Source organism: Suricata suricatta, chromosome 7 (assembly GCF_006229205.1).
Source record: "Suricata suricatta isolate VVHF042 chromosome 7, meerkat_22Aug2017_6uvM2_HiC, whole genome shotgun sequence".
In the NCBI taxonomy this organism is placed as follows: domain Eukaryota; kingdom Metazoa; phylum Chordata; class Mammalia; order Carnivora; family Herpestidae; genus Suricata; species Suricata suricatta.
The window spans coordinates 34,827,534-34,850,615 of record NC_043706.1 but is presented as its reverse complement, the minus strand read 5'-3'; the positions used below and the strand labels follow the sequence as shown (position 1 = coordinate 34,850,615).

Below are 23,082 nucleotides of genomic sequence, written 5' to 3'. Positions count from 1 at the left end.
CAAAGGAAGGAAAGTGAATCAATGAAAGAATCTCCCCTCCAAAAAGAGGGCATAAGTATGATCTCCATCTGTGATTTCAAGACATGTCGCCCTCACGGGTCATGGCCAGAAGGTCTTTTCATAGAAAGGACAGCTGGAGTTCTCACCTCTGCTACTTACTGGCTGTGCAGTTAAGGGCGAGCATACGGTTTACGCCTCTAAGCTCACATTCCTTCAACTGGAAACTGGGATTAATGTAAGTTATTTCTCAAGGCTGTTGCAGGATTAAAGTATCATATGTCAAAGATCTTTATAAACTGTAAATACTCCAATGTAAGATGACACAACATTCAACTGGATCTACTTCCTTGCAGTCAAAACTCTTGTCTTTTCCCACCTTTTTCCTTTTCCAATGCCCAGCGCAAGACTCCACACTCAGTAGGCACTTTATAAGCGCTATCTAATTTCTTCTGAGATAGTACTGAAACTTAAAGATCTACATTCAATTTTTGTCTCTGTAGGCTACACAATGTTTAGTACCTCAGCAATACCCCCAGGCACACAGAGCCCGCACGTAATGCGCTAGCATATACCTAAAGAATCTTAAACTCCCTTCTTCCCCTTATCTTTTCCAATTCATATTTACGATCTCTGTTTCCCTAGTGAGTGTCTTTTCTCCTTTTACAACAACCCAGACATCCAGTGAAAAACTTCATAGTCCCCTGTTTCCCACCTTCAACTTCCTCACACCTGTCCAAGCTTCAAACTCTCCATGCTCTTATTCTAAAAGTTGTGTGATCCCAGAGCCACTGAGACTCTAGTAATTCCGGGTGTGTGTCCGGACCCTCAGCCACTCCCGTCTCCGCTGGGGAATGCTCTAGAGCGCCTCTGCTCGCCTGAAAAACATATCAAGCCTGCTGGGCTTGGCTATCACTCTGTCCTCGGGAAAACAGAGATGAAAAGAGAGAAGAAAACCCTAGGGGCTGGAGAGAAATCACTTTTTATAGTAGAGTGCAGAGAAACATCTCAGAAAGGGCAATTCTCCATGGCCAGTGACAATCAATTCAGTTCAAGAAGCTGCCTGAAGCATTACAGACCCAGTTGCCTTTTCCTATGTAACTAACATCTCCACCCTTGACCTGAATGGTACAACCCTGGTGCCTACTTCATTTTCCTGACAGCAAAAGACAATAACCAGATACTAGCTGCTGGAGGCGTTTACATTCAAAGCCCAAAATGATGCTATGACTTCCCATCAGCTTGACAGAGCTCCTCTGCCAGGCAGGGGTTTGAAGGAAATCATTTGGAATTCAGAACATTAAACCAACATTATATCAACCTAATTTTCTCAAGATGCTAATTCCAAGAGCCCTTTTTGCTGCCTGCTGGTCCTGGCAAACAGGGAGGGAGACCTGGGAGAAAGAAATGACTACAGGCTGGAGGAATCTACATGCCAGCTTTGCCAACACAGAGAGAAGCAGTTAGGGAGGTGGAGCTGAAACACTAAAGATCCTGGAAAATAAGTTCCTTTAGCAAGTGGATAATCTGGGAACCTAGTGGAAGGACAGAGTGTGAAGTGGAAACAGGTTTGGGAACAGCTGGCTCCTGGCCCTTCAATGTCAAAAAGAACTAACTTTCTAGGACTGGGCAAAAATGCTTTGAAACCCTGAAGGGAATGCCAGGATGAAATTTCCTTTATTCTTTCTCTATAATTACGGTATGTCTGTGTTCACATAAATGAGATGTAGCACAGTAGAAAATCATTTTGCTCTACTACTTCTTGAGAAGGGCCAAAATCCAATAATTATAATCCCATGCAAAGCTGGTTCAGAAAGGCAAAAAGGGGAAGTGGCCACATCTGAAATCATAGATCTTAGAAGTGGAACAAACCTTAAGGGCCTTTGGTCCTACCCCAACCCTCTGGCAGGTTAGTAGGGCTAATTCCAGAGATGAGATAGCTGAAGCCCAAAGAAGGGATGAACTTGAGTGACATATTTGCGATGGAAGTTCTGTACTTCCTGCCCCCGCAACCCCTCACTGAATAACACAGATTTTCAGACATGATACTGATTTTAAATAGACCAGTGTGGAAGGACCCAGATGCCCACATTTCATTCAACATTCACATCACATTTCCCAGAGCACCCCTTTCTCATACCAGAAACAGCACCCAAGTCAGATGACATCACAAGTTTGAACTTGGGAAATAAGCTCACTGTAAGGACTACATACTCACCCTAAACACTCCACCTCACCCATGGTAGGAAGGCAGCAGGCTAAAACTCCCTGGCAGCAGCTGGCCTCCACACACCAATGAGCATAGAAAGGCTTCACAAGCATCTCAACCCTGCACCCTTACCAGTTCTGAAATCCACCAGAACACGCAGAACCTAACAGAGGGAAGGGATCACATCTATCTCATTTGAAATGATACTCCTGATGCCTGGCACATAGTAGGATAAATACATGTTTAATGGATGCAGGAGGAGAGCCCACACTCTACCTCATAGCCTTACCTCCCTGCTCCCTAGGCCTATAGATATCACAACTGCCAACTTTGCCCAGAGATGTCCCTTTGCCTCTGCTGCAAGCTCTGTCCTCCTGCACGCAGGGTGGGCAGGAGGATCTGCAGAGTTGGGGGCTGGAACTCTGGGCCTGAAGCCCTCGAGACAACTGCCTTGTGGAGCACCTCTGAGACCAGAGGACGCACCAAGCAACCTGATTTGAGGAGCTCCAAGCAAAATCTTTCTCTACCACATAGCAGAAATACTCTCCTAGCACTGCACGAATGGCATTTCCGGGCCCCTGAAGCTTAAGCGCATTGAGCACTAGAAATTCATACACAGAATCTTGTTCTCACCCCATAAGAGTCCCGCGGATTTGTAAACATGCGATCAAACACAAAATCCATGTTAGCCATCTTCATTGCCGCCCTGCAACAAGGACAGAAAAGTGCAACTCAGTATACCAGATGTATGGAAAGCTGAGGCTCAGATGAAAGGTGGAGCGGTACACGTCAGGGGAGGGGAGGGGAGGGGAAAGGAGGGGAGTGGAGGGGAATGTCTGCAAACCTGTTTAGGAAGAAGACTCCACGGATCATCTCGTAGGGATTAGCCCGGGTCCGAGCTCGCCGCATCTCCTCTCCATCCAGGACATCAAACACACTCTGCCCAGAGAGAATCAGAACCTCGAGGTGAGCATCACTCTCCAGGATGGGACAGGGGACTTCAGTGCTAGAGGAGCCCAACTCAGTCCTCTGATGAGGTGCACTACTGCTGCATCTCAGCTCTAAAATGACCAGCTGTGACCCCAGAGAAGTTGCTCAATCGCTCTGACCCTGAACTATCTTTGTCTGTAAAGTGGAAACTATAAAATGTAAGCATGTCCCTGCATAGTAAGTGGCTAATAAAGGGCGCCTGTGGTTATGCAGAAAGCCACCTGCTGGCATCACAAATCCTCAGAGCAAACCTGTTTCTCCACTCCAGCAGCAACTTTCCAAGGAACCAGAGTTCTGATGTTAAGGCTCACCCAGAGATAAGGCAAACCAGCCAAGACCATGTTATCTGATGGCATCTAAGGCACAACAGAGACCCTTTCTCCCTTCTCCAATTTTTCCCGAGGAAAAAAAAATCCTCATTTCACCTGAGTTCCAGTCACCTTAAGGATATTCCCAACCCTCTGCCTGCGTGAGGCTGATTTGAGGTCCTCTTCTCCAACCCATTTCTTCCTCAGAGTTTCCCTGGCTCACTCTGTCCCAGGCAATGTACTTTCTGACACTAAGTCATGCCAAAAGTATCAAGGAGAGACTAACATTCACCCAGAGTGTCAGGACCTTCACATGGATTATTTCATTTAATTCTCATAACAATCCTGAGAAGTATTTCCCCCCATTTTATAGATGAGGAAACTCAAACTCAAGAGCGCTAAAGCAACTGGCTTTGGGCCACACAACAAAAAAACCTGCAAAACGAGGATTTGAATTCTGGTCTATGTGACACTAAAAAATGATTCCAAACCTTTCACTATGCCAGGCCCACTGAGGATTGCGATGAACTGATCCACTGAGGTTAAGTGGATCGTTTTCTGGCTACTGACCACAGGGACAGCGCAATACTACAAGGAGCCAGAGAAAAGGATGCTACCGGGGAGAAATGTAGCAGGCCACACATCTGATCTCCAGGAAAAACTTCAGCTAGACTTCAGCCCTCCCCAACCAATTCAAAAGAACTGCAAGAGCCCAGAACATCCCCTCACACAGGCTTTCAACCCCAGTTCTAGCCACAGATCTTACCTTACACTGCAGCACACTGTGAAGCAGCTCTTCCCCACAAAACTCTGTCTCATCCTCAATGACCATCTTTCTCTACAGAAAGAAGAAAACAATCCGTATTGACCACGTATGACTGCATTTGGGGGAATGAATGAAGAAACGAGGGTTCCAAGTGAGTAGAAGAAGAAGGGGCTTGAGTCTCTGCCAAGGAACATCAATCCCTGAGGGGTGGGAAAGAAAATCTGAAATCCCTCTGGCTGTCCTCCAGATGGTTATGAGATGAAGCAGCCCCCTGGGTGCTTTGACTAGAGCACCATATGGATAAAAGACTCATGAATGCTGAGGCTGAGAAAAGCAAAAAGGAAGGAAACATTCAAGCTGTCTGCCCCCAGAGCATGGAGGCAGAAGGATGGGGAACGCCTTAAATGACAGAACCTTGTCCTTCGACCAGGAAGCCTCCTGAACTATGATGGTAGGACACTAGGCACCAGGTAGGACCTGGTAGCATCAGAGAACACAAGGGTTCAAGAGACCCTCACAGGGGGGTCAAATCCAACCTCACGTCTGAGTGAGGCTATCTCTAAACTAACGATGCTCAGACTTGGGTGTTCCCGGGTTTTACACACTTCAAAATCTCTGAGGACTTTTTGTTTATGTGGGGAATATACACATATCAACATTATTAGAATTTAAAACTGAGAAAATGTTAAAATATTCAATGTAAAAGAGCAATACATTATGTTAACATTTTTACAAATGTAACTATATTTTCCCAAAAAACTTTTAATGAGACAAGTGGGACTATTTTCAATTTTTACAAATCTCTTAATATCTGGCTTAATATAAGATGGCTAGATTCTCCTCTCTGCATTTACATTCAGTTGGTTGTGGTGCAGCCTCCGGAAGACTCCACTGGACACTTATGAGAGAATGAGTGAAAAAACAAGGAACTTTCCAGTACCATTATGAAAATCACTTTGACCTGCAGAGCCCCTAAAAGGATCTTGGAGATCCCCAGGGGGCCCTACACTTTGAGAACTGCTCTCCAGACCATGCTGATTTGGTGGCTATCTACTTTATTCTTACAATTCTCCAGAAGGAGATTAAACAAATTCCCTCTGTAACAACTCCCTCATTATTTTCTGAGGACAGGGACAGTGTCTTTTCATCTACCTGGAACAGTGCCCAGCAGTGACCAGAATATACACTAATGCATAATCAGCTACTCTAAAAAGCATCCATGAGGAAGACAGAAGTTACGCATTTTGTGCTGCCTTGCAAGTTAAATGACTAAGAGAAAAAAACTCTGTCACGTCTCCCAGGGGAATATCTGTAAAGCCCTTGACACACCATCTTGACACAGCTTTTCTCTTGCCAGAATGGTACATTCACATTTTTCTTAAATGTGCGTGTCCAGTATACATACTGGACTCAAGGAGAGAAGTCATAAGTGCCAAGAATTCAGGGTATATTTTCCTGAAATCCTACCTTTCCCACAACCATCCAATCGCTCATTTCCTGAGTGTCAGGAATTTCCGTGGTACATTCTGGAAACCATGACACCTGCTCACAGGCACTGGGCTACAAACAAAAAAGAGGCAAGTAAGTCAAGTAAAACAGCCCCTCAGGGCTATGCCCCAACTCATAAGGGTTCCCCCAAAATAATCAAAAGGGACTCATACAGACTGGGAAGGGTGCCTCCAAGAAGCTGACACCAAATGCAGTGGCCAGACATGAGAACTGAGAGCCGTGAGGCTAAAGTTTAACTTCTAACAGCCAGCTACAATTCTAGTCTGAGTCTCTAGAAACTTCCCAAACCCTCAAAGCTTCTTTCATTTGTTCCACTATTATTTCATAGATACATACTATGGGCTAAGTACTCAGAATGCAGTTAAAAAGACATGGTCCTTGACCCAAGGGGCCTGCAATCAGAGCAGCGGGGACACAGGGAAGTACACATAGGCTGTAAGTCTATGAAAAGATGATTATACTGGGAAGACCCAATGGCAATGCGTCTCACCTCCTGATGCTTTTCAAAGTGTTATTAACAAATAGGATTCCTCGCCTATTCGTTCCCAAAGCTGAAACCGGCACCTCAATGGTGCATTCTCTTAATTTTTCAATTACATTATGCATTAGAAACATCTGCAATCCCTTCTTATTTTAAATTGTATTTATTTTTAAGTAATCTCTACACCCCGTGTGGGGCTCGAACTCACAACCCACTATCAAGAGTAGCATGCTCCACTGACTGAGCCAGCCTGGCACCCCTCTGCAGTCCTTTTAAAAAGTACTGATAGCTAGGCCCCACCCTCAGAGTATATGATTCTATCGGTCTGAAGCAGAAACTGGTCCAAAGTACATTTTTTAGAAGTCCCCAGATGCTTCTAATGTGCAACCAGGACTACGTCCACTGGACTATAAAACCTAAACAGGGAGCTAACCTGCATGGCAGCTCTACACATTGCCTCCCAAGCAAGCGTAGAGAAGAGACTCACCGCTGCAAATTGAAGCAATATGATTAAAGGTACTATTACATGCTCTGAAAAGCATAAAGTGATAACACAATGCAAGGTCATGAGGGCAAGCCAAACATCAACTAGAGAGAAAAAGTTTAAAAGAAAAATTACTTAAGTCTTTGTCAATGAATCTGGCAGTGAATCATGGCTTTCCCCCCGGTCAAATCCATCACCTTTAACCATTTATAAATTGTTATACATTACAAACTCTGGGGGGAAGAAAGCTCATTTATAATCAGGATGCCCCTTTGGAGAGAATAAGCAGATTTAAACTCCCCCCAAAAGTGTGAACATTAAGGGCAAAAATAGACCGAGAAAAGGACTTTGTCCGAAGGGTCAAGCCTTGCATTCCATATTCTTGGGCTGCAGCAGTCACCAAGCACTGCCTCTGGGGTGACTCCAGGATTGGACAGTCACCTGAGGCAACCCAAAGCCATTTATCTTAAAGAAGCGGACACCAACTAGTAGGCCAAACTCTTAACCAAACAACAGGGCATCTCTTTTAAAAAAGAGAAAAACTGAATCACAGTAAGTGATAATTAGGACAGCCTTGCCTCAGAAAGGAATTTCAATAGCCTGTGTCCATTAAAAACAGTGATTTTATAGACAAATTTGAGATTCTGAGTTACGTCAGTTCTAGTTCTGCCCCACTAAGAGAATCGAGACTCCTTACTGGTTTTCATACAAATGAAGACATGGAGAGCACCAAGTATTTGAGGTAAAAACCTGTATATGGCACCCAATTACAAATATTTACCCTACTCTGCACGGTCTCATCTGCTATTCTGCTGGCCTCGTCTTTTCAAAACTACAAGGCAACACGGCAGGACCACCTCCAGAAGCCATTAGCTCCTGGCTTGTCAGCATATTACTCTGAAGCCTTATTAGGCTTTGATCACGTGCAATTCACGGGAGTTCTTTCCCGAACTGGAACATCAGGGAGACAAATAAAATATCAATTCTCCAGAGTTCAGAGCCACGTGTGAAGCTCAACTATAGACAACTATGTAGAAGACTAGACATTTGTGTTCTATTTTCTCTAGTTTCAACTCTGTAATGGAAATATTTCATCCTTATTTTTAGTCGCTTTTATCATATCTACTTCAAATCCTCTGTGAAATAAGATAGGACATAAATAAATGAATAAAAATAAAATCTCAACATCATCTGTGCCGTGAAAAAGGACAGGAGTCTCTTTTGGTAGCTGGGGTTAAAACAGCTGGCACCCAAGCAGATCAGCAGACCAAACAGCAACTTATGGAGCATAAACAAACACCTACATAGAGATGAGGTGTCGTAAACCCGCAGGGGTGCAAGACCTGAGGGCACCTAATCCAGTCACTCACACAACGGGAAAGCGGGGCCTCATTCAGCGCCTTTGAATCCTTTCAGCAGGGAGGGAGCTCACTACTTCATGAGGTACCTTAACCACTAGTGGAAAGGTGTTTCTGTTTATTAAAGTTCTTTGTGGGAGCACATGGGGGGCATCTGACTTCGGCTCAGGTCATGATCTTGCAACTTGTGAGTTCAAGCCCCGTGCTGGACTCTGTGTGTCTCCCTCTCTGTCTGCCTCTCCCCCACTGGTCTCTGTTGTCTCTCTTAAATTAAATAAACATAAAAAAAATTTTTTTTAAGTTCTTCGTGGAGTCAAACTCTGTCTTACAGCATCTTCTACCCACCGGTCCTTTACATAAAACAAACCCACATCCTACAGTATCTCCCTCTTCTGTTTCCATTTTGGACATCCTCAGTACATTCCATGTATAAAACCAGTTCCAATCCCCATTGCCTCTGGAGACTTCTAGTTTGTTAATATGGCTACTTAAAGCCACACACACAAAAACACAAGTCAGCTTTACTGTCTCCCCCTCTCCTCAGCAGTTACCTCTGGCTCATCTCGCCAGTCCACGTTCAGCTCTTGATCAAAGCCTTGCAGTGTCAGACCCAAGCCTCTTCGGCCTTTCTGATTAGAGGCCTCAACGATGTCCTTCCGGCCCTGGCTGTATTTACCCAATCCTTCACCTTCCCTGAAGCCCATCTTGGCCTGAAAAATAAAATAGAGCATTTATATAAACAAACAGATAATAAGGGACCCCTTGAACAAATAAACAGACATTTATTAGCCCCTATCACATTCAGACATTGTGCTAAACTCTGAGAAGACACAGATGAGTAGGGCCTAAAGTTTTCCTTTAGGAAAGGCCTAATGAAGAAAATAAGCATAAAAAAGTAACTGCAGTTTAACTGTGGGTCCAGTGGTTGTCTATTCTGGAAGTGAAAGTCTAGGGCAACCAGAAGCTGGATAAATGAGAAGGGACCTCATCACTGTAATTAAAAGCACCAAGAGCACTTAATGAATCTCACTGGACATTTGCACAACTACCCTTCCAGGTAATTTGTCTGATTAGCTGAAACGTAGCTCTAGAGTAGAGTTGATAAAGAGAACATAATTTAAAATGGAAATGCTTCAAGCAACAACTCTACCTTACCCTCAGCCATTCAAATAGCCTTACCCCTAGCCAAAGACAATGAGGGCTTACAGAAGCCACTTAATCAAGGTATTAACTGAAAAATCACTTGATGTAAAACTGAGGTATGGAAGGTACCATAAGATACTGGACAAGAACTTTTTTTTTAAATGTCACAATTGTTCATAAGCTCACACCAAACCCCCGAGTCACTGGGCCCAGTTATATATCCCAAAAATCAGAGACCCAAATCTAAAACCCCAAGCACCCTTATCTAATAAAAGAGCTCCAATCCTAAGAAAACCTAATTCCTCCTTGAGAGGCTATTTTCCCTTTGGAAGGAGCATTACCAACTCAAGAACTGGACAGAATACCTACAGTAGCCACAAATCTCTCCCCAGATCAAAAAGGCTGACTGAGCCACAAAACTCCCCACTGTCCACGTCCCCACAGTTTGTGGCTCACCAGACTAAAATCCTGATCATGACTTCCGAAGTGGCCGTTCTTATTCTTAAATGAATCCAAAAGAAAATGGAGGGGTTCACTATAATATTAAAGACAGCCAGAGAGCAAACCTGGATTTCCCTAACCTGAGTGCACTAACGTTTGATAAGGAAAGCAAGCATGTCCTCCTGGTCACTTTCCTTCTTCTGTTCTACAATGGGGTATACAAATTGGGAAGGAGAACTGGACCTTCTTTTCGAAATAATATAAAAGACTGTTCTACTCCCATTTATTTTAGGCATCTGGGAGTAAGCAGGGTTTTAGTCATTTCTCTAGAGCAAAAATTCACAGCATGAAGCCTCTTTACCCATCCAGACACATCTATGTTTAGGGAAGTATGTTCACATGTACTTACGATAAGGTTTCATTACTAAGGAGACCAAAAAGTGGTCCAGCTCTGGACAGGACAGAAGCAGCAGGCTTGTGCAGCCACTTACCATGGACGATTCAAATGTGACAGATACTTCTATTAAGAAAGGGGCCACATTCTCTCTAGTAAATTTCAGTAGCTGGAAAGCAGAGGAAAAACTCATGCCCTAGCTTTTCTTCTTTTCATCCCAATACAATTTCCCTTCTCTTACTCTGCTGGTGGAGCTTTAGAAACCCTACCCAAGCCCTGACATACCATAAGCTTCTGGGAAACGCTATTATACATGGAATAGCGAGAAGAAGTTCCCTCCACAAGGGAGTCTGCTTTGAATGCATCGTCAAAAGAGTCGGAGCTGTGTTGCTTCCCCTCAGTCTCACTGTCGGACCCACTTAGGCTTGTGGTAGATGCTGGGAAAGAAAAAAAGAAACTGTTTAGGGGAGTTTATGGCACAAAGCATCCTCTAGAAGTCCGGGTTTCATTTATTCTTTCTTTTTTTAATTTTTTAAACATTTTTTTATTTTTGAGAGACAGAGAGAGACAGATCATGAGCAGGGGAGGGGCAGAGAGAGAGGAACACACAGAATCAGAAGCAGGCTCCAGGCCCTGGCGCCCCCAGGTTTCATTTATTCAACTAGTGTTCAGTTCATGCATTGCACACATAAAGTTCATTAAATGACCCAGGGTCAAATGTATTCTCTACCCCTTACTATGTTAACTTGAGCAAGTCACTCAAAGCTCCTACTAGTACTTGATACATGATGGGAGCTCAAAAATATCAGATGTCCTTTCCCATCCTTTCCATTTTTTCCCCTACGAAACTGAGATGGTAATACCTACCTCATGGGGTTGTATGAAGGCTAAACGAAACCAGTATTTGAAAGTACACTGTCAAATATAAAACATATTTACTGAAATTTTATTATTATTTGAACATCAACTTCCAAACGCTGATACCTAGCTCCATTTTCAACAATTTTATCATGGGACTAACAGTTTCTGATTGTTTAATCTCCTAGTTTCCTCTGTTTTCAGTCCTTCAAATATACAGGTAAGAGGGTGGATCCACCCCAGAGAAAAGCTGGCTCACAGGGGGAGGCAAAAAAGAAAGAAGAGCAAGGGAAAAGAGAAGGGTGGGGAGGAAGGAACAAGAGCAGGACCAGGGAAAAGGAAGGAAGGACAGGGAAGAGGAAAGGTGCTTATGCAGCAGCATCAGCTGAAGCAACAGTAGAGGAGCTACACCTAAACGCTCCAGGAGGAAGCTGGTGGCCTAAGTAAGCCAAACCATTATCTCGTTACCAAAGGACTCCAAATAAGACCCACCTTAGCAGCTGCCAGGCGTGGTCGGTTACCTGTGTCCTGGCTCAAAGTGGGATGACTCACACTCCAAATATTCACTATGTCTATCTGGCTTTTTCCCTCTCTTTTATAGATATGTGAATTTCTTAGTTTGAAAGTGATTTCAATCTGATGTAATCTTATTCAGGTGGTTTCTCAGACAGACCCAAACAAATTTGGAAATAGAATGTATCTCAAAAATTTAATGATTTCTACATATTCCCATTGAAAATGGCATAAATCGCAAGCCAGGAGGAATGCAAGACAGGAAATGAGGCAGTGGTGTCTAATCTCATCCCAAGGCTTGAGATGCTGTACAGTGCTCAACAGTATACACATTTCATTAACAAGTAACTGTACTTAAGAATAAAATAAAAAATTTTTTCCAGTTTACATGTATTATTCTTTCAACATATACTAGTTGTTAGGCTAGAAACGCTTGTTATTTAGACCTACATATTAATAATATGAACTTTTAGGTATTTCTTTTGGTCTAGGAGCATGGCGAAAAAAGTTAACGTGACACTGAGGGTGCCAAGAATCAGAAACACTTGGGAGTCTCAGCTCTTATGTACTGAAATGGATAGATCAACAAGACTTACTGTCAAATGAGTAACAGAAGACCTAGGCCATATGCATGAAACATGGCATCCTAAGTCTATACTAAAGAGAGAAAATTAGAGTATGTATTTATATTTCTTGTAATTGCAAAAAGAGCTTTCGGATGGAAAGATATGCAAAAAGAACAATAAAAGTGATTATCCACATATGCGGGGTGGAGGCATGGAGACAGAATGCCAAAATGATTACTTGGAACAAGTGAAAGACGTGACATTTGATTTACATTTTATGTCACTGGAGTTTATACTTACTATCTTTTTATATTTTTGATTTATGAACCATGTGAACATATTACCTATTAAAATTTAAAACAAATATGAAAAAGAAAGCAACTGACACAATTCTCTTAAGGAAGAAAGAAGTCCCTGAGATGCAGAGTCAAAGCCTGGCTGCCTGTGGAAAGTGTTAAGGAAAGGCACCTGGGTAAAACAATTCTTCAAAATCCCAAGATAGTCACTATTCAGGTATTCATAACTTGCAATGACATCATAATTCTAAAGCCTATCTACACTGATCTGCCCACTTCTCCAGAACACAAAGTCACTAAGGGTGAACATTTGAGAAGAGCCAAACGCCCCCTCCGGCACTGCAGGCCGGATTCTGCCCCCACCGCGCCCCAGCAGCAGCAGCAGCACTATCAGCCCAGTGCTCATCACAAATGCCAGGACGGGGTCACTTCCGGAGAGCAAGAACTGTGTCACACCCCACATCCCATCTCCAACACCTGGACTGAATCTTTCCATTTAAAAAAAGTACTCGCTATAGTGAATTTAAAAAAAAAAATTTAAGTCTTAATTTATGGTCTTAATGCTTTAATTACTAATACATTTGTTTATAGAATGAGACATGCACAAAGTAATCCAGAAGTTGCAACATACTTAAATTTTCCTTTCAAAAGTTTCATATAGAGGAGAAAACTTGAAAATAGTAATACTCACAGGACAAAATTTGTACTATTACCAAGAATAGCCTCCTGTCTCACTTAGGTACACTTAACTTTGTTCCAGTGTTAAGATTCTAACAAAAATGGTTTTAAAGAAAGCTGCTTTATGACCTACTGCCATAAAAATTTTTTTAAATGAAGTCTTTAAACATTTTTTTAAAAGGTTAATTAAGAACAGAAAGTTTAAACATGAGTGTGAAATGCCTAACCTTACCCAGAGAATTGGGCCTTCCGTGGACTATTATTTAACAAGGCCCATTCTCCCACCCCTCCCGCCAGTAGGCTGAAATAGGACATCTGTCAGATCTGCCAGAAAACAAAGCACTAGTATTGTTTAAGTGATCAGACAACGACTCTGGATCAGGACCTGTTCTATAAAAGGTCCATGCTATAGACAATGGGGCACTCCCCAAAAGTAATAACTCTACCCTCAGAATTCAAAAATTAGGTAACTAGGGGTGCCTGGGTGGCTCAGTCGGTTAAGCGTCTGGCTTCGGCTCAAGTCATGACAGGTCATGATATCGTGGTTTGTGGGTTCGAGCCCCACATCAGGCTCTGTGCTGACAGCTAGCTCAGACCCTGGAGCCTGCTTCAGATTCTGTACCTCCCTCTGTCTCTGACCCTCCCCTGCTCGCACTAGCTCTGTCTCTCAAAAATAAATTAAAACCATAAAAAAAATTTTTTTTAATTAGGTAAGCTAATTTTAAAATGGTGGCAGCTGAGTATGGGTTTCTAGGCTGCTAGGTTGGTCTGGGGTACAACTGGGGTGGTCCGTGTCAGATGGCACACTTGGCAAGGAGTGCTCAGCCCACATGTAGAAGGCCCTCACCTACTCTGTAGAGCTTCTCTGGGGAAGTGAGCATGATAAACACCTTCCTGAAGTCACATCATGGAGAGCACGAGAGATTGGAGCGCTCATCACCTACCCCCATGTCCACATCAGGTGCAAGCCCCTTCCCTGGGGAGATGGTAATCATATTCTATGTCATAACTCTCACATGAATTCACTTCCCACTAGCTACAAAAATGAATGAAGAGAACATGGATCACTTCCCAGTGGGGACCACAGCACTGGTTTGCACCGTGACTCAGCACAATGACCAGGAAAGTATATGGACCTTAAGCCCACCCTCCTTACTTGCATCAAATGATGACCAGTATATTGATCTTGAATCCCTTTGTTTATGGCAGGAGATGGCTTAAATAAGTAACTTAGATTGGTCCATAAAAAAATTTTTAATAAAAATAAAAATAGGTAACTAAGATAAATATGTATTTTTTTCTTTAAAGGATACAGCATTTTGCAAAAGAAAGAAAAGGCCTATGAACATGTTTGAAAAAAGTAGAATAAACTTAAAACCAGTAGTGTGGTTCCTAAGCAGTCAGTAAGGAGAAATTTTGATTGAGAAAATCCTATACCCCTTCCTTTTAAGGTTCCAACAATTCTCTCAATAAGGAGCTGACTTGCTCCCATAGACCAATGCAGCACATGTCACAGAGTGCCAGAGAATGCCACTCAGAAGGAAAGACCCAGAATATTAACAATGAGTAACCATGGAAACTGTGAGGTGAGGTTATATTTATTTTCTGTTTTGCACTTTCCTGCATTTCTGTGTGAGAAATAAGAATATATTCATTAGAGGGCACCTGAGTGGCTCAGTTGTTAAGCATCTGACTTCGACTCAGGTCATGATCTCATGGTTCTTGAGTTCGAGCCCCACACCGGGTGAGCCTGAGTCCTGCTTGAGGAGAACATAGCCCCACTGGGGTGTAAAAAAAAAAAAAAAATCTACAAGACCTGCTTCTCTCTCTCCCTCTTCCCCCGCCCCATAGAATTCTTTTTCTCTCTCTCCCTGCCCTTCCCTCACTTGCACACATTCTCTCTCAAAAAGAAAGAAAATTCATTAGAAAATTAGAGTTACAATAAAATAAAGATATAAAGAAATAAAGTGCCATTCCACACCTTGAGAAAAAACCTGGTTCCTTTTTAGAGCAATCTTCAGAGGACAGCAGATCTAAGGGGAAAGACCTCTTGAGTAGATCCAGACTAACCCTGGCCTCTCATCTATTCTCTGTCACTCAGAGGAAACAGATACACTCCCCAGCACAGTGCCCACACACTAAAGAACTGTGCTTCCAAAGGTGCCGATTCTCTTCCTTCAATGGCTTCCATGCCTTCAACCTGTACTGAATGATACAGCAAGAGGCAGTACCAGGAATGGGGGCAGCTCCTTAAGCACAGCCCTGAAGTTTCTTTCTGCGGGATCCAGAGTCCTGACTAAGCAGAAGCTACAATGTTAAATCCGTTACTATTCCCTTTCACCAGCTCTCTGGGGACTCATATGCCTACCTACCGACAAGTTAGGAAAGCCTGGTATCCTTACCAAAGGAGAGTGTGTCCTTGGTCTAGCTCTAGTTAGAGTTGCGGGCCCACAGGTTTGCTCAAGGACTCAACTGTGGTCATGTATCAATGGGGTGAATATCATTCCTGGGCATGCAGGACACACACCACCCTCAAATCTCGAAGACAGATCTTTTGTCTTTTTTGTCTTCATAACATTCTTGGACCAAAATGAGAGGGAGAACCAAATTTTGGGTGGAAGGCTTATTAGGCAAATCAGTGGTGACTCTGGGGCAAAAAAACCAGCACCAGATTCTGGCACATATATCTTTCCACTTCATTCCTCTTCCCTAGGCGTTATCAAGAATGCAACTGTCCATATGGTTCTGAGAGTGAGGTTAATGGAAGCTAAAATATCATCCTACTAAGCATTTGTGAGATCAAGAAGTGTGCCGGATAAGCCTTATTTCTTGCTTTTATTTCAGGCAGTATTTGAAGCCAATTCTTAGCCTGCCATGACCTAACACAAAGTTGCCTAGATTAGTCCTGATGTCCACAGACTGCTACAGCCACGACCCATTTTACCCCTCGGCCTTTGGGGGCACTCTTTTCAGATGAAAAAAAGACAACTGTCATTGCTGCAGCAGTAACTAAAGAGGAGACTTAGCCTCCCAAGACTGGTAAGAATTTAGCAAACACTGAGCAGACAATTTTGTAATGAAGATACAAATTAACAGGAGTAATAAGGTCAGTCTATTAAAACGATTAGTTTCATTAAGAACTTGCCAAAGCTGGGTGGCAGTCCCATTTACCTCCCCAGGAGCTCCCCTTCTAAAACCTACCAGCGAGCCCAAAACTTTATTTAGAGTTTTCATTTAAGAATTCTTCTCTACCTGATAGAAATCATTACTCATAAGTTATTTTAAAGAAGAAAGGTTCAAAATTTTTCACATAGCAATACAACAGGAGAGCAAAAATTTTTCCACGGCAATAGAACAGTAGGGCAAACAAGCCAAGATTAAAAATGACAGTGACAACACACAGAGAGAGGCAGCTCCAACCACTAATGGCCAAGGTGAGCAGCATACAGATAGAGAATAAATTATGGATTTTAATAAATATCGCATCCTGCCTAACAATTGCTTTGGAATACACTCATACCTGTTTAAAGACTCAATTTCTCCTTCATGCCAGACAAATGGTAACTCGTTAGAGCAATTTAAGTAGATACCGATAAAGGAAGTTTTTGATTAAGGTCATGAATCTGGGCTGACAGGAAAGCAATGGTGTTTCAGGGGAAAATAGCCTATTTAGAGAAGAATTAAACCTGGTGGAGGGGAAGCCGCTGCGAGTGTGGTGCAGCAAGAGGGCCTGGCAACATCCAGAGCAACACACGGTGGGAGGCCCGGGAGCCCCCACTGGATGCACAGCTGAAGAGAAAAAAAACCGTCGTGGAGTCTAGACCACATTTTCCCTGAGAGAAACAACTAAAAGGAACAAAATGACCTCCATCTGCCTCTTCTTACTTCAAAACGTTACTTAATAGCAAATTTCCAAGAGTTTATTTAGGCTTAAAAATCCTTCAGGCCTCTTAAAATACTCAAAAAACACATGATGCCACAGTGGCCATTACAACATCCCTTTTTTCCTTTATTATGGTCAGATGTCAATCTCTGGACCTGGCAATGCAGTCACCTTGTCAATAAAGTAAAATAAACACTGATTAAACTAAACAGATCTATTAATGAGTCATCACACTGATCTAGCAGAAAAAGCACAAATAAGGCCCAGAAAGACAGAAATCGTAACTACTATTTTTTGTTGTTGTTTTTCTTTTTGTACTCCGTAAAGAGCATTTTTCAATCATCTGTTCAACAGTATGTTCAGGTAGAAGTGGTTGAAGCAAAAGGAAACACATTTGCTTTAATGCAATGACCTCATGAGGAAAGCTGCATATAAATCTTGGCAGATGTAGTTTCTGGCGAGACAGTAAACTACCAGGGCACACTGTCCAGGGGACACCTGAGAAAAGCCAATACAGAATAGAGATGATATAAATGCTAAGTACTTAATAAAATGATCTTCTACAGAATGGAGGAGGGATAGGCAAAATGAAAGAGGTGAGGCATTTTAAACTTCTTGGAAAAGATACTACTGTTATTTCTGTCAATTCTACTCAGTAAATATTTATTAAGCATTTATTCCATGGGGGGGGGGGGGCGAGGGGACTAGTAGCAGAGAGAGCAATCTTGCTGATGAAGACACCAGACCCGAGCCCTCAGTTTTGGTGACAATGTTGAGCTGCCCCTTCTTAAAATAAGGGAAATCTCCCAATGTTTCTTTGCCCCTGCCTCCTGCCTCATTTTCTGAAAAATGAAAAGGACCAAATGGCCTACTGCCAGACACATACAAGGTACTGGCCACACACAGACTTCCATTCTGTACACACAACAGCAACAGTCAATCCTAACTGAATCATATGGTGCTACTACTAGAAAAGGTTAAAGCTATTTGGTGCAATTAAAGAGAATGGAGGGGGAGTTGGATAATCTCAATTCAGTCCCTTTTAAAAGCCTGAAATTTAAATCAGACTGGTCCCTTAAAAGACCCTTAACCATGTACCCTCTTCTACCTGGGAGTTGCACTCTCCTTACTTCAAAGAGATCTCCCCCGAGAGCCACTCAGAACTAAATACTTGAGCACCTGAGCACATTCACGCTCTCAGACGTGCTTTCCCTTCTTCCCTTGTAGGCCATCTTCCCCAGGAACCCAGAGTTCTACCCAAGGAGACTCTACTGTCAACAAGCTGCTCAAATCCAAGGTGGAAAGCAGAACTCCCGTTCTTCAACAGTCCCTAGAACCAAGGCACCCGCTTAGTAACCTCAACTACATACAGCCTTTCTCAGCTACCTGGAATCCACTATGACAACTTGAAAGGCACACACATGCCCACACCCAAGGTTATAAGAGTCTCTTATCAACCAGGGCCACAGCTGCACCAAATACTTCGGCTCCACTGCCTGTCAAGCTTCTCCTCTATGAACCAGCTTCTCAGCACCACTGATGAGTAACTGTCCTTCAATTAGCCTACCACTTGTAAACCGTATTTCCTACCACTCTCAAAGGATGCTTCGCACCCTTTCAGTCACCAATCTGTTACCAAATTTCATTCTGATTTACCAGGGATCCAGCAAAGGATCCAAAATCCAAGCCTTCTGGTGTACTGGACTGACCAGCGTCCCTCCAAAAAGCTATGTCCACTCAGCACCTGGGAATGTGAGATTTGGAAATAAGGTCTTTGCAGATGTTATCAAATTAAAATAAGGTCCTACCACACTTCTCCAAAAAGGACATCCAGATGAAACGATGTTTAACGTCACTCGCCATGAGGGAAACACAAATCAAAACCACACTGAGATACCACCTCACGCCGGTCAGAGTGGCTAAAATGAACAAATCAAGAGACTATAGATGCTAGCGAGGATGTGGAGAAATGGGCACTCTCCTACACTGTTGGTGGGAATGTAAACTGGTGCAGCCACTCTGGAAAACAGTGTGAGGTGCCCCAAAAAATTAACAACAGAAATCCCCTATGACCCAGCAATAGCACTGCTAGGGATTTACCCAAGGGATACAGAAGTGCTGATGCATAGAGGCACATGTACTCCAATGTTCATAGCAGCACTGTCAACAATAGCCACATCATGGAAAGAGCCTAAATGTCCATCACCTGATGAGTGGATCAAGAAGATGTGGTTTATATATACAATGGAGTCCTACATGGCAATGAGAAAGAATCAAATCTGGTCATTTGTAGCAAAGTGGATGGACCTCGAGGGTGTCATTCTAAGCAAAATAAGTCAGGGAGAGAAGGACAGATACCATATGTTTTCACTCATAAGTGGAACAGGAGAAACTTAACAAAGGACCATGGGGAGGGGGAGGGGGGAAAATAGTTGGGGAGAGGGAGGGAGGCAAACCACGGGAGACTCTAGAATACTGAGAACAAACTGAGGACTGATGGGGGAGTGGGAGAGGGGAAGTAGGGTGATGGGCATGGAGGAGGGCACTTGTGGGGACAAGCACTGGGTGTTATATGGAAACCAACTTGACAATAAAAGAAAAACATATAAGAAATTAAAAATAAAATAAAAATTAATTTAAAAATTTTTTTAAAATAAGGTCATACTAGATTAGGGTGGGCCCTGATCCAATGACTGACCTTCTTATAAGAAAAGGAAACTTTGCACACAGACACACAGAGGGAAGACAAAGGGAGACTGGAGTTATGCTGCTATAAGCCAAGAACACCAAGGACTGCCAGCAACCACCAGAAGCTAGACGAGGCAAGGAAGGATTCTTCCCAAGAGACTCAGGAGGGAGCATAGCCCTGCCGACACCTCGATTTCAGACATGTAGCCTCCAGAACTATGGAGACTAAATTTCTGTTGTTTTAAGCCACCCAACTCCTGGTAATTTGTTACAGTAGCCCTAGGAAAATAATACAGCTGGCAAGTCAAGGTAAATACAAATGGAGCTACTTCTAACTGCTGGGTATCTGAGGCAAGCTCCTAGGCACCTTACAATTTCTCACAGAAAGGAATCTATGGAAACTGTGAATGTCCATCACCCTAAAACACCGGCAAAGCAAAATGTCAGTTTCAACCAGATCAGTGAAATCTTTGGAATTTAACGTCAATAGTGAACACAGTTCATTCATTTAGGTGTTTCTGATCACACATGCTGAGGGAATTGAGGAAACGAATACAAAAGCCTGTGGGGAATTAGGCCAGATCACTGCAGCAAAGAGCCCATCCCCTGTGAAAGAGCCCCAGGATTATTAACAGCAATTAAGAGCACAGGGCACTCAATGCTCACCACTATTCCCAACTGGTTTAAGGCAGCAAAAGAGTGCCACCTACTGAAAGGCCAGCAGCAGAACTAAGACACTACTGTAAAAATTCCAGTTTTTTAATTTAAAACAAGTTGCCCATTCCTAGAATGACAGAAGGGAAGAGAAGCTACAGTCAACAACTCTCTGTAAAACTTGCCTAATTTCCCTCAAGGGGCAGTGACTGTGTTCTGCCCAATTCAGGCACCAGGGGTTCAAATAACCATGCGGCCAGTGGCCTCACATCACCGGGGCAAGCATACCTTTTGCTGCGTGATTGACAGAAGAGGGAGGTTCGTCATCAGACGTAGAGCTGAGGTTCAGGGCAAGCTCTGCAACTCTTTTCTTCTGTTTCTTGATAGGGGCAGTGCATTCTGGATCATTTCTCCTCTTCATTGTTACTGCAACCATAAATCCAGATAGTCAGCTGCCCTTGTCAGAGCCACTAGGATCAGAGCAGGAATTCCAAAGTACAAATCATCAATGGAATGGGATTTGGCAATTCCAAATAGATTCCAGTGCCAGCACCTGAATATCCTCTTCCTCAAACTGAGGTCCAGGAAGGATGCTAGCCAAGCTCTAGTCTTCAATGATAGCAGTTATTTTACTGGAAAATGTGTGGTGCTTACAAACCTAGAGGCCTCAGGGCCAATGGTGTCAGATACCAAAAAGTCATGGATCAATCCCACAGGCCACAAGAAGGGGGAAAAAAAGCCTTGGAAACTTATCATTCTATACTTTTCATGCAACACTGGCCATGCATGACAACCATGTAAATTGGACACTAATGATGAAGCCTAACGCATATCAACCACTATTTCCAAGGTGAATGGACCACCCCAGAATGACTGCTCCATCACTATATCATTATTTTAGCAAGACAATTAACAGGTTACATAATATGATACAAATACTGGTTTGGGTTTATTTCAGGATATTTGAAATCAGGGAAGAACTGGGAAAGTTTTTAACGAGTAAGGAATGAAAGCAGTGGTTGACTCTGGACTGAGGAAATAGAAGAGTAGGAAAATTACTGAAACCAAAGGTAGCCACGTCGTAAGACTCAGGTACAAAAATAATTTTTTAAGAACACAAACACACCTCCATGAAAAGAGAATGCAAACAATCAGGCACCATGTCACCATCACCCATGCCCACGTGTAGGTACAGGAGGTAAGCAGCAGGGGGTAAAAATGTGATGGAATGAAGTGATTATTACATCCAGAAACTCGGGAATGATCAAGTCAAAGAGCAAGCAAGAGTAGTAGTGAATACGGTGTGGTTTACAAACTGACTGACTCAGAAAAGAGAAAGAACTCAAAACATAGGAGCAAACAGGTGGGTGACCAGCTGGGCTGCAATTCCTTGAGGAAGGGGAGGTGCAGAGGCACAAAATTGGTCTTTTAACACGAATCACACATGGCAGGAAAAAAGCCATGAAATGCACAGATCCGGTCAATCTCACAAAACCCTGAATCACGTTTCACTTCTCTCCAGCTCAAGGATGAGCCCATCAACAAAATACATAATCTTATCCTCTTTAAGGAGGTAGCCTTTTACTAGGCACAGGCAAGGGTCATCCTGGGGAAGAAAAACGGGAGACCCTGAAAAAAGAGAAAGCAAGACCAAGGTTCACTTTAAATGCCCCCCAAAGGCCCATAACAAAAGTAAAAGGGCCATCTGATTTTTAACGACTCTAAGAGATGGTAAGCAAGGGAAACTCAACGTGGACTGCGTCGTGGTGGGTGCAAAAAAATATATACACAGTGGTGTGAAAGGCAGGAGATACTGATGCTCCTCCCCAAACCACCTTAGATTTGGGCCTTTCAAATCTTCTACTCTAACCCTCTCATCTTCCACTGGAAAAAAACTGAGGCCTGAGAGGGGAAGGCCGCACACCTTAGCCAGTGTGCCCTGCACAAGTGACCGACACAGGCCAGAAAAATGTGCCCAGGCAGGGAACTTTCTGCGTGCAAGGCAAGAGGCCTGGTTCTACCTGCTGCTCCCCCCAGGGAGGGGTTCAAAGCCCCTCTCCCGTCTTCCCTCCCGGGGTGTCGGTTTCGCGTTGCCACCCCTATTCACTGAGGGAGGAGAGGAGCTCCCATCTCTCCGGGCCAGTCCTTCCCGTTTGAAAACAACGTGTGCGACTGTGTGCGCAGAGACGTTTGTCAGCGGCAGCTCGGGCTGCGGGGAGCTGGAGGAGCGGGTGCGGGGCGGGAGAGGGGAGAGAGAAGGGGCGGCGAGGGTCACCGCCGCCGGTGCGTGGCCGAGGCGGCAGTGCAGGGGAGAGGGATGCTGAGCCCGCGCGCCCGCCCGCTCGCTCCCCCCGGGCCGCGCGTCGGCACTCACGCTGAGGGGAGAGGGTGAGCTGCCTGGGAGCGGAGAGGGGGGGCTCAGGCCGCCGCTGCCGCCGCCGCCTCCTCCACCAGGCCTGGCCCTGCCGCTGCCAGAGCCGCCGCCTCCTCCCTCAGTTTCGTTTCCCCCGCAAGACAGCCCGGTCCGCCGGCCGCGCTGTCGCGCTCGGGTCCCGCCCTGCGGGCTGCGCAGTTTGATGACGTCACGGGCAGCCCGCTCCTTCTCGCGGCCGGGTCCTGGCCCCGGGGAAGAAGACTCAGGTTAGGGCCCGCCCCACCCCCACCCAGGGCCTTCCGAGGCGCCTGCGCGGAAGAGCCTGTAGGGGAAAGATAGGAAAGCATAAGTAACCGGGGTATCTTCTCTTCCCACTCTGGGGACAAGAAACAAATAGGAAAATGGAAAGACAGGTGTCGTCACATCACCTCACTTCACTTAATCTCATTGTCTTCATTTTACAGATTAAGAACAAGTTGAGAAAGGTAAATA

General features: G+C 44.0%; 1 protein-coding gene across 2 annotated transcripts in view; it reads right to left on the bottom strand.

Annotated features, from left to right (window-relative positions):
* Positions 1-22,784, bottom strand: part of CMTR1 (cap methyltransferase 1) — a 50,049-nt gene extending 27,265 nt beyond the window's left edge. The window contains exons 1-8 of one of the 2 annotated variants that reach the window (XM_029943606.1): positions 22,591-22,784; positions 20,505-20,642; positions 10,366-10,517; positions 8,654-8,812; positions 5,738-5,830; positions 4,271-4,342; positions 3,051-3,145; positions 2,840-2,912 (exon numbers count right to left, since the gene is read on the bottom strand). In XM_029943606.1, the coding sequence (XP_029799466.1) occupies positions 2,840-2,912; positions 3,051-3,145; positions 4,271-4,342; positions 5,738-5,830; positions 8,654-8,812; positions 10,366-10,517; positions 20,505-20,637 (777 nt within the window). In that variant the 5' untranslated portion in view covers positions 20,638-20,642; positions 22,591-22,784. Of the gene's footprint in view, positions 1-2,839; positions 2,913-3,050; positions 3,146-4,270; positions 4,343-5,737; positions 5,831-8,653; positions 8,813-10,365; positions 10,518-20,504; positions 20,653-22,590 lie in introns of those variants that run through there. The other variant, XM_029943605.1, reaches the window with a different exon arrangement.
* Positions 22,785-23,082: the final 298 nt, after the last annotated feature.